We start from the raw sequence: 16,566 nt of genomic DNA on the forward strand, positions 1-16,566 counted from the left end.
AGTCCGCAGGCCGACGCTCTATCCACTGAGCCAAACCGGTTAGGGCAAGAGATGATTCTTATATTTTAAAATGTTAATCTCTCGCTTAAATTTATTTTTAAGAGAAATAGATCTACTTTGCTTTGTATGAGGAAAAATTTATTATCCATACATTTACAACTCTTTCAAAAGGATTCTTGTTGGTTATTTTCAGAGTCCAGAGAAAAAGAAGAAAAAGAAGAAGAAGAAAGGTAATGAGGACTAATGGAAAGGAATCACAGTTGGATCACCTGGATACATCGTGCTTAAGATTCAGTCAAGAGTATGCCAGAGATGCTCCCTAAGATAATCAAGGAGGAACAGAGGTTTTAGTGAAACAAAGTGGTTACTCATCTATAGCTTTTCAAACCTACTTGTGTCTTGACATCAACTCTGTTAACTTTATTATGTCATTATTTTTAGTCTTTGTAACACAAATAAAAATATTTTCTTGGTATTTTGAGGCAGTTCTGTGATCTCTATTTTAGGTAGAGAACCTTTGGCCCTTTCTATATTTTATTTGGTGTTTGATGGTTACTGTTTTTGATAAGCATATCTGAAAAGTGAGAGCTGTGAATCATTCATTTGAAACAGCCTTTTGTAAGGCAGTGATTAGATGGACCAATTTAAGAATCTCTATGTTTCTCTCGCTCTTTAGGACTTTCATTTTTTTCCTTCTCTGCTATCTTTCTGCCTCTGAATTTATTTAAATAAAGCTGGGTTTTGTGTTAAAAATTTTCAAATTAGGTGAGCAAAAATATTGGGCATCTCTTCAGAAAGAAAGAAATCATGTTCCTATCTTTATTTACTTATTTGCAGTTCCAAAAGATTAACAAAATAATTTTTTTTCTTTTTTTTAAAAAAAAACCACATTTTTATTTATTTCAGAGAGAAAGGGAGAGAGAGAGAGAGAGAAACACCAATGATGAGAGAGAATCATTGATCAGCTGCTTCCTGCACACCCTACACTGGGGATCGAGCCTGCAAACTGGGCATATGCCCTTTACGGGAATTGAACCTGGGACCCTTCAATCCACAGGTCGATGCTCTGTCCACTGAGCCAAATCAGTTAGGGCACAAAATAATTCTTAATGTAGGCCCTGAATTGTTCGTAAAGTAAGCTAAAGGGACTTTTTATAAAGGGTAATACAGGCTCATTTTATTAAGAAAGGGGGGTAAAGGGAAAAACAAACTGAGCAAAAATAATATGTTAGTAGATGTGAGATATAAACCAGGACACAGAACACCAAAGAGAAATCTTTTATTTCTAAAAGATGGTGTTTAATATGTGAACAGCAGCCTGGTTGACAGCCATGTATTATCATGATAGTCACAACTCTCATAGAATTGTTACGTCTTGCATCTCTGTGTATGCCATGGACATCATGCTAAAACCCAATTCAGCAAAAGCATTCAAGGGGTTGGGCTAGTTAGAATGATTATATCTTTGTTACACCTCCACCGCCTTTTTTTTTCTTTTAATCCTCACATGATATATTTTACTGATTTTTAGAGAGAGAAACATCAGTTGGTATGCGTTCTAGCCAGGGATCAAACCTGCCACCTTTTGGTGTATGGGACAGCGCTCCACCCAAGCTACCTGGCCAGGGCTCCACTTATGCTTTTAATGTAACGCTGGGCAAATGAGCCAACCCCCCCCACCCCCCCTCATTTTCTATATATAAATAATGGTCAACATTACCTGTCATAAGGTTTATAGAAATTAAGATGATACAAACTTTAAGAGATGTAAATGTATTTCAAATTTAGGTATTTTGATTGAAGTAAATGCTGCATGAAGTACATGTAGCCATCTGTAGACAAATTTCTATAACATAAAGCTGTTTATTTTTACCCAGAGAATGTTGTCATTTTGCCTCAAACAGTAGTACCACGACACTTTATTGACTTTTAGATGAATAACTTTTAGATGAAAGTGGTATTTGGACTGCTAAGAGCAGTATAGTCAAAGCTTTCTGTCCGAAGTAAAGTAGACTTTGAGAACACTAAAGTCCTAGTCAAGTTGAGTTTTCTACAGGCCTGGGGAAAACAAAGTTGAATCACAGAGCTATCGGCTTTTTTTATATATACCCCTTTTTGTTTTGTATATTTTTCCCCATCAACAGAGCTCTCAGCTTTAAGTGCCAAAGTCTGAACTGTTTAAAGCACTAACCAAATGGGAAGTTAGGGTTCTTTGTGCTAAAATTGAAGCACTGGTCCTACTAAAGAGCCTTGGGAATGTAGGCTGAAATGGGAAGCTCAGGTGAATTTTATATACCTAATTTTGATCAGCAAATTTGAAGAATTTTCTTGTGACCACCACATAAAATAACCCCTGCTTAAAAACTTAACTCATTCTTCATTGCATTCTACACCCTTCTCTTCAAAATTGTAATTTTATATTTTCTGGTTTAAACTAACTTCTATATTTCTCCACTTTCTCTGGGTCCTCAGTATGCTTACCAAGGCCTTGGCTGAGCCGTTTTCTTCAGAGCCCACCCTCAGAACTTTTTGCAGTTCTCTGTCCACTTGTTGCTTCTCAAGGCCGTAAAGGCCATCTTTTAAGACTTGGCTTTGGCTCATCTTCTGTTCCCCCGCTGTACCTCTATGATTCTGACAAGTGCAAGCTACTCTGTGTTGGCACATTTTCTTAACAGCCTGACAATTGGAATCTTGTTGAAATACGTGGTGGTGGTGGGTATATGGTTGATCATTGTATTTTCTGTTTGCTTGAAAGTGATCATAATTAAAAGTCTTATTTTTTTAAAGCAATAGCATGCTATTTATTTTGCTTTAATTCTGAGTTCTTTATCTCTGAAAATTCTAAGATACTTGTACAACAGTCTTGGTCAGCAAGCATTTGACACAGCCACCAGAGACCAGGTACCTGCTAAGTATCCAAGAGAACTCAAAGATGCAGAAGATGTAGCAGCTGCTACCCTCAGGTAGTTCACAAAGTGAACCTCAAACCCGCCAGAGGAAGATGGTCATGTTGCTATTTCAGTCCCTGCTTGCTTAAAGAAGTGGGAATGCAGGGGAGCAGAAGCAGAGATCTCAATAGAAGATCAGAAATACATTTTGAAAGGGAAAACAAGTGCAATTAGAGTTTATGGAAGAGAAATCCGTGAAAAGAGACTGCACACTGAAGAAAGTAGAAAACGGCAGAGCAGCAGCAGAGAGCTACCTCTTGGCAGGTACATTCCATTGTGTCCCATAGCCCCACCCTGAGACTGCTCTCCCAACATCCTTTGAGTTTTGGCAATTTGGTGTTCACCTGGCGAGCCAGGCCGAACCATAGAAGGAGGTGTAGGTAAGCCATCACATGAATTCTTACGGCCTCAAAACCTGCCTTCCTAACCTGAGACCAGAAGCAGAGAAGGCCTTGGTTTCTATCAGGGGTAAATGTGTCTGACTCCAGCAAGAGATGACAAATGAATCTATTTATATCCTATAATCTGCTGGGTTAGCAACATACTAATAACCAGCAGCCATGACGGAGAGGCCACAAACTGTCAGAATGGGAGGTCCCTGCAGTAGCGGTCAGAGGAATAATACACACGAAAGTTGCATAAGCCAAAGGTACTATATAAGTTAGTATCCTTGCTGCTGTTAGGAGCTGGTTTCATCGTCATGTCCTTGGACAAGTCAGCATGTGCCTTCTCTAAGCCTTCATTTCTTTATCTAGAAGATGGAAATAATTGTTTATCTCCTTGGGCTCTTGGAAACTCATAATTTATGCAAGAATTTCTTATAAACTGAACAAGTATAAAGTATTACTCAAAGTCTGTTATACTTAAAATGGAAGACCCAAGAGTTACGTATTGCAGGGGAGAAGTCTCGGAGGCATTAGGGAACCTTCTGTGGTAACCACCAGCCAGCCTTTTACCAGACCCATTTCTCTTATCTCTGGGAACATAACTAGACTATATTCCTCAGCCTTCCTTGTAGTTAGAGGTGACTGAGTTGGAGCCAGTGGAATGGTAGTGGTGGTAACGCACACCACTTGGAAGCCTGGCCCATAAAAATGAAGTTGTCAGTGCCCTATTCTGACCCCCTCTATTGATGCAGACGAACAGTAATCTTGGGAGCCAGGTGTTAAGCGACAAGCTATACGGTAAAAAACCTGGTGCTCTGAAGCACCACCACTGGCTTGGAGGACAGCTAGACACTAATCAGGAACATCCATTTTGGACATTATAGAAAAAGAAATTTTTGTTACCGTTGGGTTATGTTAGCTTGAACCATGAAATTGCCGATATTTTTTTTACCTGTAAAAACGTAATATGATTCAACCTAATATTTTTATTTGTTTCAGCAGCTAGTGTAACCTTAAACGATTTTAGAGAAAGTTTTTTTAAATTATTATTTGTTTTTCAACATTTTTTTAACCCTCACCTGAGGGTATTTTTCCATTGATTTTTAGAGAGAAACTGATTGGTTGCCTCCTGCATGCGCCCTAAAGCCTACAACCGAGGTATGTGCCCTTGACCAGAATCGAACCCAGGACTCTTCAGTTCACAGGCTGACACTCTATCCACTGAGCCAAACCGGCTAGGACGAGAAAGTCTTTTTTTTTAAATCCTCACCCAGCCTCACCCAGCTGATCGATGTTTCTCTCTCATCGATGTTTCTAACTCTATCCCTCTACCTTCCTCTCTGTAAAAAACCAATTATATTTAAAAACAACAACAACAATAAATCCTCACCCATGTTGAGAGTAAAGGAAAGACCAATTGCTTCCTACACACCCCCTGAGGACCCTCAACCTAGGTATGTGTCCTGACCGGAGTCAAACCCATGACCTTTTGGTCAATGGGACGATGCTCCAACCAACTGAGCCACTTGGCTAGGGCTTAGAGAAAGTCTTTTAACAGCTATGATACTGGCTATTTGTTTTATTTTTTTATTATTTTAAAAATTGATTTCAGAAAGGGAGAGAGATGGAAACATCAATGATGATAGAGAATCATTGCTTGGCTGCCTCCTGCACATCCGCCACTGGAGATCGAGCGCACAACCCAGGCATGTGCCCTTGATCAGAATCAAACCCAGGACCCTTCAGTCCGCAGGCTAATGCTCTATCCACTGAGTCAAACCAGCCAAGGCCTATTTGTTTTATTCCCTTTTTCCCCTGTGGAGATCATGAGGGATATATCTTTTTTTATAGCTTTGTGGTTCATCACCGTAATCACGCCTTTTTCACTAAAGAGCAAAAATAAATGAAAAAATTACTTGAGATTTATCAGTTCCCCACACATGCCCTCCCTCAGTCCCCAGTTACTAATCACTATACTTCAGGCTGAGAAATTGCCCCATGGTTTTGAAGGTATTGTGGCGGTTGGGAGTGAATGTCCCCAGAAAGTGCCACCCTCGCATGCACATTATTTTGAGATGAAAACAATTAAAACCCAACAAACTCAAGAAGAGTTCGTTACCTCCCCTTTACCTGCCTAAAGAGTTTCAGACAGAAAAACCTGCTTCAGGAAGGGAAATAACATTCACTTTGACACAGTATGTTCCTTAGATTCCCCTTTGTGGCCCATTGTTTCTGGGTGGCCCTGCAATAATTTATTTACCGGATGTTTGCTCTTTCTCATCTACCTGTGAATTGCCTATTGACTTCTTAGTCCAAAATGGCATATATACCTCATTTTGCCTCATTGGAATGCTCATGCTTACGTGAATTCCCTATTTGCACGAATTAAAATTTTATTTTCTCTTGTTATTCTGCTGCATGTCATTTGACTTATTTGACCAGCTGGAAGAACTAAAGGGGTGAGGGGGTAGTTTCCCTGGCCCTGACAGTATTAAGGTCTCATCCTCATTTTTTAAAAAATATATTTTTATTGATTTTTTACAAAGAGGAAGGGAAAGGGATAGAGAGAAATATCGATAAGAGAGGAACATTGATCAGCTGCCTCCTGCACACCCCCTACTGGGGATGTGCCCGCAACCAAGGTACATGCCCTTGACCGGAATCGAACCTGGGACCCTTCAGTCCGCAGGCCGACGCTCTATCCACTGAACCAAACCGGTCAGAGCTCATCCTCATTTTGGTGACAGAAAATAATTCCAGCTTCCACCTGTTTAATATATCAGAGAAACATAATGTTTGTGAAATGCTAGATTGGAGACAAAAGAGTTGTCCTAAGTATTAATGCAAATGACCTGATTTGATCTTAAATGATAGGTAATTTTGTCCTGGCTGGTTTGGCTCAGTGGATAGAGTGTCGGCCTACAGACTGAAGGGTTCCGGGTTTGATTCCGGTCATGGGCACATGTCTGGGTTGCGGGCTCAATTCCTAGTGGGGGGCGTGCAGGAGGCAGTCGATCAGTGATTCACTCTCATCATTGATAGAAATCTCTCTCTTCCTGTCTGAAGTCAATAAAAATAATTTTTTTAAAAATGATAGGTGATTTCAAAGAAAGCATTAAGAGATGTTAAGATTTTCCATCATTCTCCACTTGTTCTAGACGTGCTTTTATTCCTTTCTCATAGTCTTCCTCAGCACCATCTCTTATCAGTGCTTAAGACTGGGTTTTCTTTCCTCTTCCCAAATCACAGATGTTTTCCCACCCTGTGAAATCTAATGACTGGCCAGAGCTTTACTGCATTGTATTCTTCTGAAGGAAATCCTTTTCTTAACTGCCAGGAATTCAAGGCTCCAAACTGGGAAAGGGAGGGTTGGGGAGGTTGGCATACTGCCAGGTCATTGCCTTCTTTTCCCTTTAGCCATCTGCAGGCGACTGGCTGGAGCCCAAGGGTGAAACCACAGCCTCCCAGGGCTGGAAGGGACAGACTGTCAGGGATCCTGGGTGGTTTGAGACCAGTCATTTCTACTCTATATAGTCAGGACCTCTCGTAAACCACAGCCTCGCCTGACTTTAATGCCTTCAAAAGGAAGAAATCACATAAATGGTTTATCACATATTAAAAACAGTACACTATCATAAAGCTTTCCATCTAAACCAGAGTTTGGCACACTTTTTCTGCAAAGGACCAGTAAATATTCTAGATTTTACAGAGCATAAGATCTCTAACACAACTACTTAACTCTGCCGTTGTTGCCATAGACAAATGAGCGTGGTCGTGTCCCAGTAAAACTTCATTTGTGGACACTGAAATTTGAATGCCATGCAGTTTTTACATGGCACATAAAATAATTCTTTTTTCCCTAGCCATTTAAAAATGGAAAAGACATTCTTAGCTCATGGTCCGTACAAAAAAAGTCAGCTGGCTATAGTTTGTTGACTTGACCTAAACCACTGGTTTTCAAACTGCTTTGGCAAGTCCTCTGAGGGAAGGAAGAGCTGGCAGACATGGGCGACCCCCACTCAGGCTTCAGTAGGCCCCATTCCTCTTTTCGCTCTTTCACATATTAGGCTCCCAGGTTCTGTTTTGTTAAAAGGAAAGTTCCACAGCCAGAAGTGTAAAAGTTGCTGATCTAACCAAAATCCCCTTTTCTGCAACTGCAGCCCCTTTTTACATTTTTCCTCGGTGGAGATGGAGCATGGTATGTTATCTAGTTCATTTTAAGGTTAAACAAGCCTGGTCCTTTCATACACATCCTAAGTCTGTTATGTTATTCCAAACCTTTACTTTTTACTCATGATCTTTCTCTCCAAGTTCTCGAAAGTCCGAAAATGCCCGGCTGGCGTGGCTCAGTGGTTGAGCATTGACCTATGAGCCAGGAGGTCAGGGTTCAATTCCTAGCTCAGGGCACGGTCCCGGGTTGCAGTCTCGATCCCCAGTGTGGGGTGTGCTGGAGGCAGTGGTCAATGAATCTCATCATTGATGTTTTTATCTCTCTCTCTCTCCCTCTCTAAAATCAATGAAAATATGTTTTTAGTCCTAAAATATTCCACAAAGTGAAATAATAGATCAGAGGAAAGAGTACCTTTCTCTCTTCCAGCATATTTTCTCTGTTACACAGGGTGGCCAACAGCACTTTGGCCAGAGGGAGAGCCCACATTGTACTAGAATAAAGAAACAAGTGGCAAAGCCAAAAGACTGTTTGGAATCTGGTCTGAGGACAAAGAGAGTCCCTCCCTGGGAACAAGAAGTCCTGAGGTCAGAATCCAGAAACACCTTGAATGGGTAGGAAGCATACTGGGAAGTTGGTAAGAGAAGCAATTTAGGATCGGTGCCCCAGGCAGCACAGGGGTGCCTCAAGATGCCTACTTTATCTATAATAATAAAAGCGTAATATGCTAATTAGACCAGATGTCCTCCCAGACTTCCTTCCTTCCCGACAAAGCAGCAGCAGCAGCAGCGGGCGGGCGGAGGCCAGGGCCAAGGCCCTTGCATGAATTTCATGCATCCGGCCTCTAGTATACAAATAATACATATTCATCACAGAGAAAAAATTATATGAATACTAAAGAGAATTAAATCACCCGTAATCCTGTTGTTACAAGCAGAGAGAGGTTCTCATCCCTACCTGTTGCTCCTGGGAGTGGACAGTCCAAGAAAAAGAATTTTCTGAGACGTGCACAGGAGAGTGAGTGGTTTTTATTTGTATGGAGTTAAACCCCTGAGTTTCCCAAAGTCCCATTTCCCTCAGTCCTGCCAGAGAAGTCCCATTTTGCTTTTAAAAGAGCTAAAATAGAAGCCAGTGTCTGAGTTTCTGTTCCATGAAGAAGCAGTGTGATCCAGCACCACCCTAGCTCCGTTTGTGTTTCCAGCTGCAGTCCATCAGTCCTTCCCGTGTGGGGCCCGCCCGGCAGTGGGCCATGCAGGGGAATGCAAGGGAGCCAAAAGCAACAAGAGAGACGACGCCTTTGTTAAGGGGATTAAGTACCCCAACATTTTCAGGCTTGCAGTGGCTCCACCCATTGTGGCCAATGAGCTTTGTTCTCAGGTGTGATTGATAGGTAAGTACCTTCCCCAGGTTGCCTTGTGGAGCAGTTGCCCGAGGGTGTGAGGTCGGCAGTTGGAAGGGAAAGCGGAGTTCAGGGAGAGAGTTTTGTTACTGACATTTGTGTCTTACAAGACGGGAGAGAAAACCAATCAGGGTAAAATGTAAACAATTGGTGGATTTGAGTAACGTATACGTATACGTATACGTAGGAAAAGCTACTCCCTCCAAAGAAAGGGAGCCATCATATTACTCCCCTGCTTGCAACTCTAATGGCTTCCTATGACAAGAAACGGAAAACCCCTTATACAGCGGTTCTCAACCTGTGGGTTGCGACCCCTTTGGGGGTCGAACGACCCTTTCACAGGGGTCGCCTAAGACCATCGGAAAACACATATATAATTACATATTGTTTTTGTGATTAATCACTATGCTTTAATTATGTTCAATTTGTAACAATGAAAATACGTCCTGCATATCAGATATTTACATGACGATTCATAACAGTAGCAACATTACAGTTATGAAGTAGCAACGAAAATAATTTTATGGTTGGGGGTCACCACAACATGAGGAACTGTATTAGAGGGTCACGGCATTAGGAAGGTTGAGAACCACTGCCTTATTAGGACAGACAAGGACCCTGCGATGGGCCCTGCTTTTATCTCTCTGGCCTGTCTCCTTTCATTCCATTCTTGGACCTCAGCCTTCCAGAGGGGAGTACTTTAGCTCATTTCTGCCTCAGGGCCTTAGGACTTTGGCTCCCTCTGTCTGAACACCATACCCCTACCTTCAGCCCACAGGGCCGAAGTAGAAGTATGCAAATCACCCCCTTCCCCCGAAAAAGAAGTTCCCTCTCCAACCATCTTTCTAACATTTCTCACCTCCGTGTACCCAAAACTCAGCCGTGTCTCCAGGAGACTGTAAATCCCAGGAGCACTTCACCTACACCCTGCACCTGCCATTCAGCCTAAAAGGACTTGCTCAATAGCTTTGAAGGAATAAATGGACAAAGGGGAAGGAGACTGTGGCCACCCAGCGCGTTCGTGAAGGAAGTGGAGCAGCAAGGACGGCGAGGTCTGGGTAAGAGTGGGTGTGGGTCCCTGAAGTGCAGTGCAGCAGCTCTCCGAGCTGTGACTGGAGACAGTAGATGTCTGAGTACAAGGCAATATGTGACACGGGAGGAAAAGACAGTTTCTATTGTTTCCCCATTTCCCTCCTGTCCTTGGGAGCTGGAAAAGGAGCTGCCAGGGATTAAGGCATTTGCTTCTACTCCTTCTTGGAAACCATGAAAGCTGCATGCGAATCTTTGCTGCACTCCTAGAAGATAGAAACTAGAAAATAGCTCAGGGAAGCCTAAATCCTGACTTTGACTCATAAACACGTTCTTTAAAAAAGAAAGGAAGGAAGGAAGAGAAAGAGAAATAGTGGTGATGACCCAACCATCGTCAAGAAAGCTCTTGGAGTTTCATTGGTTTGGTATTAATAGAAGCCTTTTATCTTCAGGACTTTGTACTTGTTCTGCCAAGCAGAGGGAGGGAAAATGCAGACAGCTCTGTCTGCATAATCACCCCCTGCCGGCCCTCCCCGAATTCGGAGCTCCGCTGGAGGCTCACCCTGCTGGCTCTCAGAGGCCCCAGGCGAGCATGAGAAATCAGTGGGAAAATGTTCCTTTAGATGTCAAATCAGCAGCTCCTACCAGAAAACAGAGCCAGATGAAGAAAGCCGCAGGCAAGGACAGGCAAGCCCTTATGTTGCTTCTGTGAACGTTCGAATAATTTCCTCACAAATGCTTAGCCTGGAGTTTTTGGACCAAATGCTAATATGTTCTACCCTAAAACACAATTTACAAAATGAAGGGATCCTTTCCCAGGGCACCTCAGGATCACTCTCACGCCTGTTTATCTCTTGATAGGACCATTTTCAAGGGAGAATAATTTATTTAAAAGTATATTTTACAATATATGGCTTCCTCCAAAGAACTGCCTTTTCTCCCATTTTCTATAATAACTTTTTTAAACAAAAGTTTTAATTTTTGAATGATTTTAGATGTACAGAAAAGTTACAAAGATAAGACAGTGCCCATAAACCTCTCACCCAGCTTCTCCTACTGTTAACATCTTATATTATTCTGGTACATTTATTACAACTAAGGAACCAACACTGGCCCGTTATTATTAACTACTAAAGGCCTGGTGCACGAAATTCGTGCATGGGGAGTGGATGTCCCTCAGCCTGACCTGCACCCTCTCCAATCTGGGAGCCCTCAGGGGATGTCCTACTGACAGCTTAGGCCCGCTCCCCATGGTTCTCTGCTCTCTGCGGACCTGCCTGCTCGATGCCACCGCAGGCCCTGGTGTCTTCTCTCTGCGGGGGCCTGCTTGCCCCTAGCCTCCACAAAGAGGGGCAAGCTGCACCCTGCTGTCTGCTCACTGCGGGGTACTGGGGCGCTGTTTGCCCCTCGCCCCGCGGCGAGGGCTTAAAGGACTGGGGGACTCCAGTGGTGCTGAGGGGACTGGGTGCTGCCATCTTGTGGTTATGGGCACCGCCATCTCTGTGGTGAAGTGATGGTCAATTTGCATATTCCATCTTTATTAGATAGGATTCGTGCAAAAGTAGGCCTTTCGTCCCCCAGCTGCCAGCACCAGCTTCCCTCTGGCACCCGGCTTCATCCAGAAGGTTGTCCAGAAGGACATCCGGTCTAATTAGCATATTATGCTTTTATTATTATATATTTGGATTATATATTTGGATCCACATTTATTTGGATTTCATTAGTTTTCGCATAAGGTGTTTTTTTTTTTCCAGTTCAGATTTCATCCAGAAATACCATATTACATTTAATCATCATGTCTCTTTAGGCTCCTCTGGCTGTGATAGTTTCTCAGATTTTCCTTTTTCTTTTTTTTTTATGACCCTGACAGTTTTGAGGAGTAGTGGTCAGAGTTTATACTGTCCCTCAAATTAGGATTGTCTGGGGTTTTCCTCACAATCGGGTGGCCATTGTGGCTTTTGGAAAGCACACCTCCGAGGTGCGGTGCCCTTCTCATCACACCAGGGGTGGGCGACATGACAAGGCATCCCTGGTGAAGTTCACCTTCATCATTCGGTTAACGCCAAGTTTGCCAGGCTTCTTCACTGTAGTGTTACCATTTCCCCCTTTCTGTGATCTATTCTTTGGAAGCAACTCACTAAGTGTAGCCTACTCTCAGAAAGGTGGAGGGGGCTGGGGTGGGTCGTGGGGGAGCGGAGACTAAGCTCATCTCCTGGTGAACGGACTAAATGGAATTCTTCTGTCAGGAGATGTGTTTCTTCTTCCTCATTCATTCATTCATTCATTCATTTATATTTGTGTGGACTTATACTAATGTTTACTTTGAGTTATAATCCAACATTATGTTATTAATTTTTGAAATAGAAATTTTTAGGGGTGAAATAGGCAGGTTTAGGGAATTTTTTAAATTAAGGGGGTCTATGGAAAAAACACAGGGCTACAGAGTTGCAAAAGGTTACATTTCCATAAGACAAGGGAGTTGGAAGAGGCAGCAGTTATATGTCCAAAAGATAAGGGAACTGGGAGTAGCAAAAGGTCTATATTTACAAAATAAAGAAGGAGGAAGAAAGCCCAGAGGGAATAGGAGAACAATGAGGGAGGAGGGCCTCACATGGCCCATGTGAGGTTCGACCTTTGAGCTGGTATAGTGACCAAATCAGAAGGGGATAGTGACCAATCTAAGGGGATATCGAGGCACAAAAAACCGCAGCCTTTATAAACCATGAAAAAAGGAATTCGGTGGGACTCTTTCCCCCTCCCCACGTGGGAGTCTGTGCTTGTCCTTCAATAAATTTCCACCTTTGCTATGCATCTTCCGTCTGTGGTTTCATTCTTCGATTCAGATGGACAAAGAGCCCAGGGAAGCCATCCTGCCCAGGGGAACGCCGTACGCTCCAGTCCAAAAACCCCGTATCATGATGTTACCCAAATGGTTCCATCTCTTGCTACCTGACATTCTTTCAGGTTGGTCCTTGGGGCCCCTTGACATGCTCCTGTTCTTATAAAAACATACAAATGAAAGATAACCAGTTATCTTCTGAGGCACTTTATTCTTTTTATTTTTGCAGTTTATTTTTTGTTTTTTGTGTGTTTTTTAATCTTTATTGTTAAAAGTATTACTCCCCCATCAGTCCCCTCCCACCTCCCCCGCCCTCACCATCCCACTGTCTGCATCCATGGGTTATGCATATAGGCATACAAGGTCTTTGGTTGATTACCTCCCACCCACCTACCCTCTCCCACTTTCCCTCCGAGATTCCGCACTCTTGAGGCACTTTATTCTTAACATTACATACTGTGGAACTGACATTGATACTAATCTTAAAAGCAAATTGAGGAGGGCGGGAGGGAGGAGGGAAAAAACATTGAGGTGCTAAGCGATCAAGACTGATTGAATACTGGTGATTTCCAAGTAAAAGAATAAAGACAGTATTTTACCTTTACAAGAGCATCTGAGAATGTTCAAAGCATCTTTGAGTCCATTCATTTTTCAGCCCTGACTAAGGTAGTGCGGAGTAACAGTAAGGACACGAAGGCTCAGAAAGCATGTTTTGCTCACTAGCCTCAGGATCACTTTCCTAACTGGCAGAGCTGGACTTGGAGCCAGCCATCTCACCTGGGTCTAGCATTCTTTTCGTTGCACTTCTAGAATAAGCCTGACCCTCAGGGTGGCATGAAGAGAGACTTTCAAAAGAATCCACAGGAAGAGATATATCCAGTAACAGAAAAACCAAGGCAAAGATGATGAGAAATTATAGTGTTCTGAAAAACAAAGGCCCAAGCCATGTAATGTTCGATGGTTGTTTTTGAATTCCCTTAATTCCCCATCAAGTTGGGTCCTGCACAGACAGTCAGGTTCACTCTTTGTTTATTACTTGGCTTGAGTCACTAAGTCAAGTTGATCACAATGTGCAGCCTAAACACCTGAGGGCTGATTTCTTCCCACCTCTTCTTTGGGATGCAAATTTCTCAAGTGAGTAGGTATTATTTGCTAAAAGAGAACTTCACTTAAAAATGCTTAACAGGAAGTGATGAGTCCTAGTTTCTTTTTCTCATGAAACTTTTCAGTAATTAAGTAGAAAAATTTTGGTTTAAAATTGTTTTAAATTATAACTGTTTAAGTTAAACTCTGTACTGTTTGATCATTGTTAACTTCTTTTTATTTTAGCATAGCATTTTCAAGAGTTCTTTAAGTTAAATCATTAGGAGGTTGGCTAGAGTGTTCCTCTGAGTAATATTGTTCTACAAAGTGTATATGAATAGTATATTTTTTGGGTCCTTGAAAAAATGAAGAATGTGTGAGAATACTTTCTGTTGAATGGCGTATGACAAATAGCTTAGCTGGGTATAGGATTCTTGGATCACAATAATTTCCCCTCAAATTTTGTAGATATTATTTCACTGTCTCTGGTACTTGGTGTTAAAGAGGAGAAGTGTGATGATATTTGATTAATTTTCTATGAGGTAGATAGCCTTTTAAATAAAATATCTCAGTATTTGTCAGATTCGTTTTTTCTACCCTTAATTTTTTTTTAAAATTTTGATTATAAAAGTAAGATTGGAGGTTATAGAAAATGTAAAGAAGAAAATTAAACATAATAATGAAACTACTACCTCTAGATAACTATTACTGTATTAAAATAATAGTACACTAAAAATAAGGTAAGATAATAATATATTTATAATTACATACACTAGAGAAAGTTTTGAAATTATATGAATTTATAAATAATTATAATTGCTTTAAAATCTGAACAATTTATTTGAAAGACAATGGTTCTTAAGATTTGCAGCTATGGAATTTCATTGAGAATGTGATAAAATATGAACTCTCCAGAAAATGCAGTATACACATACCTCCAAAATTCTGCATACAATTTCAAAGATTTCATGAAGTTCATCTATATATTCCAAGTGGAGTGTTGGTAATAATGACTAACATCTATTAAGTAATCTCTATGTACTAGGCACTCTTCTAAATGTTTTATACAAGTTAACTAATTTAAGCTTTATCCTAACCCCATTAGTAAATTAATATTGTTATCCTCATTTTTTTTGTATAAGGAACTTAAGGCATTGACAGGTTAGTTAACATCCAAGGTCACACAAATAGAAAGTGGCAGAGTTGAGATTGTAACCCAGGTGATTTAACTTCAGAGACTACACTCTTAGCCATTAATCTTGTATTAATTTATGTTGCCTCAATTGAATTTTAGTGAAGGCACAGTTGAAACAACTTTTAAAATCAGTTGAGAAAGTTCAGCACCAAGCTGCTACATCGAGGCTCACCAGGGCATCTAGGAATCCAGATTTTTTAAAAAATATATTTTTATTGATTTTAGAGAGGAAGGAAGAGGGAGAGAGAGATAGAAACATCCATGATGAGAGAGAATCATTGATCGGCTACCTCCTGCAAATCCCCTGCTGGGGATCGAGCCCACAACCTGGGCATGTGCCCCTGACTGGAATCGAACCTGGGACCTTTCAGTTTGCAGGTTGATGCTCTATCCACTGAGCCAAACTGGTCAGGGCAGAAATCCAGATTCAATAGTGGCCACTACAGTTTGGAGACTCTGTACCATTAACAGAGGCTAAACGAAGAGGGCTTTGAGGTCTGTATATCGACACCAAGTGTTGGTGATTTTAAAACAGCACCCAATTATTCGGAAAATGCTCCCATGGAGTAGTCAAGTATGTACATCTTTCCTTGAAATTGGAGAAATGGACCTAAAGGACAGAACATGAAAATGGAAGGCGACTAACTGTAAGCACTGGCTCCTCCTACTTGGTTGGTAATGCTCTCCGCTGTTCATTTTGTCCTGTGACAGCCTTCTGCCTGGTTCTCCAAGGTTACTATTGGGTCTGCTTCTGGAGTTTGGAGATGTTCATTCATGTTGATTTTCTGGCTGGTGAAAAGTTTATGGCTTGGAAGACAAAAATACAACGAAATAGCCCTGGCTGGTTTGGCTCAGTTGGTTGAGCGCCGACCCATGCACCAAAGGGTTGCCTATTCGTTTCAGGTCAGGGTACATGCCTGGGTTGCTGGCTAGATCCCTAGTGAAGGGTGTGCAGGAGGCAACCAATCAACGTTTCTTTCTCTCCCTCTCTCTCCCTCTCTCTCTAAAACAAACAAACAAACAAACTAAACAATGAAATATAAGATTGGATTAACTTTTTTGTTTGTTTCACTAATCCTCACAGGAGGATTTTTCCCCCATTGATTTTAGAGTGTGTGGAAGGGAGGGAGTAGTGGGGAGAGAGACACACACACATTGATTGCCTCCCTCACATGCCCTGATCAGGGCTGGGGATTGATCCTGCAACCCAGGTACATGCCCTTGACGAGGAATCGGACCTGAGACCCTTTGGTGTGCAGGCCAATGCTCCAACCACTGAGCTACTGCCCAGGGCAGATGAACTTTTATTTTTAAATGATTAGTTAGAAAGGCACACCATCACTGATAATATAGGAAGACTTACACTACTGGTGCAAGTAAACATACATGCTGTAGCAGTTTACAAAGAAAGGGAAATGCTTGTCACAAAATGTTATTGTCAGCTAACACCAGCTAACCCCTCACATGAGTTTCCTTGTGTGAAACATTATAAAGGTATACTTTTATATTGTTTACCTTT

The 16,566-nt window shown here is 41.7% G+C and overlaps 1 protein-coding gene across 2 annotated transcripts in view; it reads left to right on the forward strand.

Annotated features, from left to right (window-relative positions):
* NOP58 (NOP58 ribonucleoprotein) overlaps positions 1-475 on the forward strand; it is a 28,469-nt gene extending 27,994 nt beyond the window's left edge. For both annotated transcript variants that reach the window (XM_081095392.1, XM_081095393.1), the window contains one exon: positions 194-475. In XM_081095392.1, coding sequence (XP_080951518.1) covers positions 194-244 — 51 coding nt within the window. In that variant the 3' untranslated portion in view covers positions 245-475. The remainder of the gene's footprint in view (positions 1-193) is intronic.
* Positions 476-16,566: the final 16,091 nt, after the last annotated feature.

The sequence above is a fragment of the Myotis nattereri genome (genome assembly GCF_964212035.1).
Source record: "Myotis nattereri genome assembly, chromosome: 7".
NCBI classification, from domain to species: domain Eukaryota; kingdom Metazoa; phylum Chordata; class Mammalia; order Chiroptera; family Vespertilionidae; genus Myotis; species Myotis nattereri.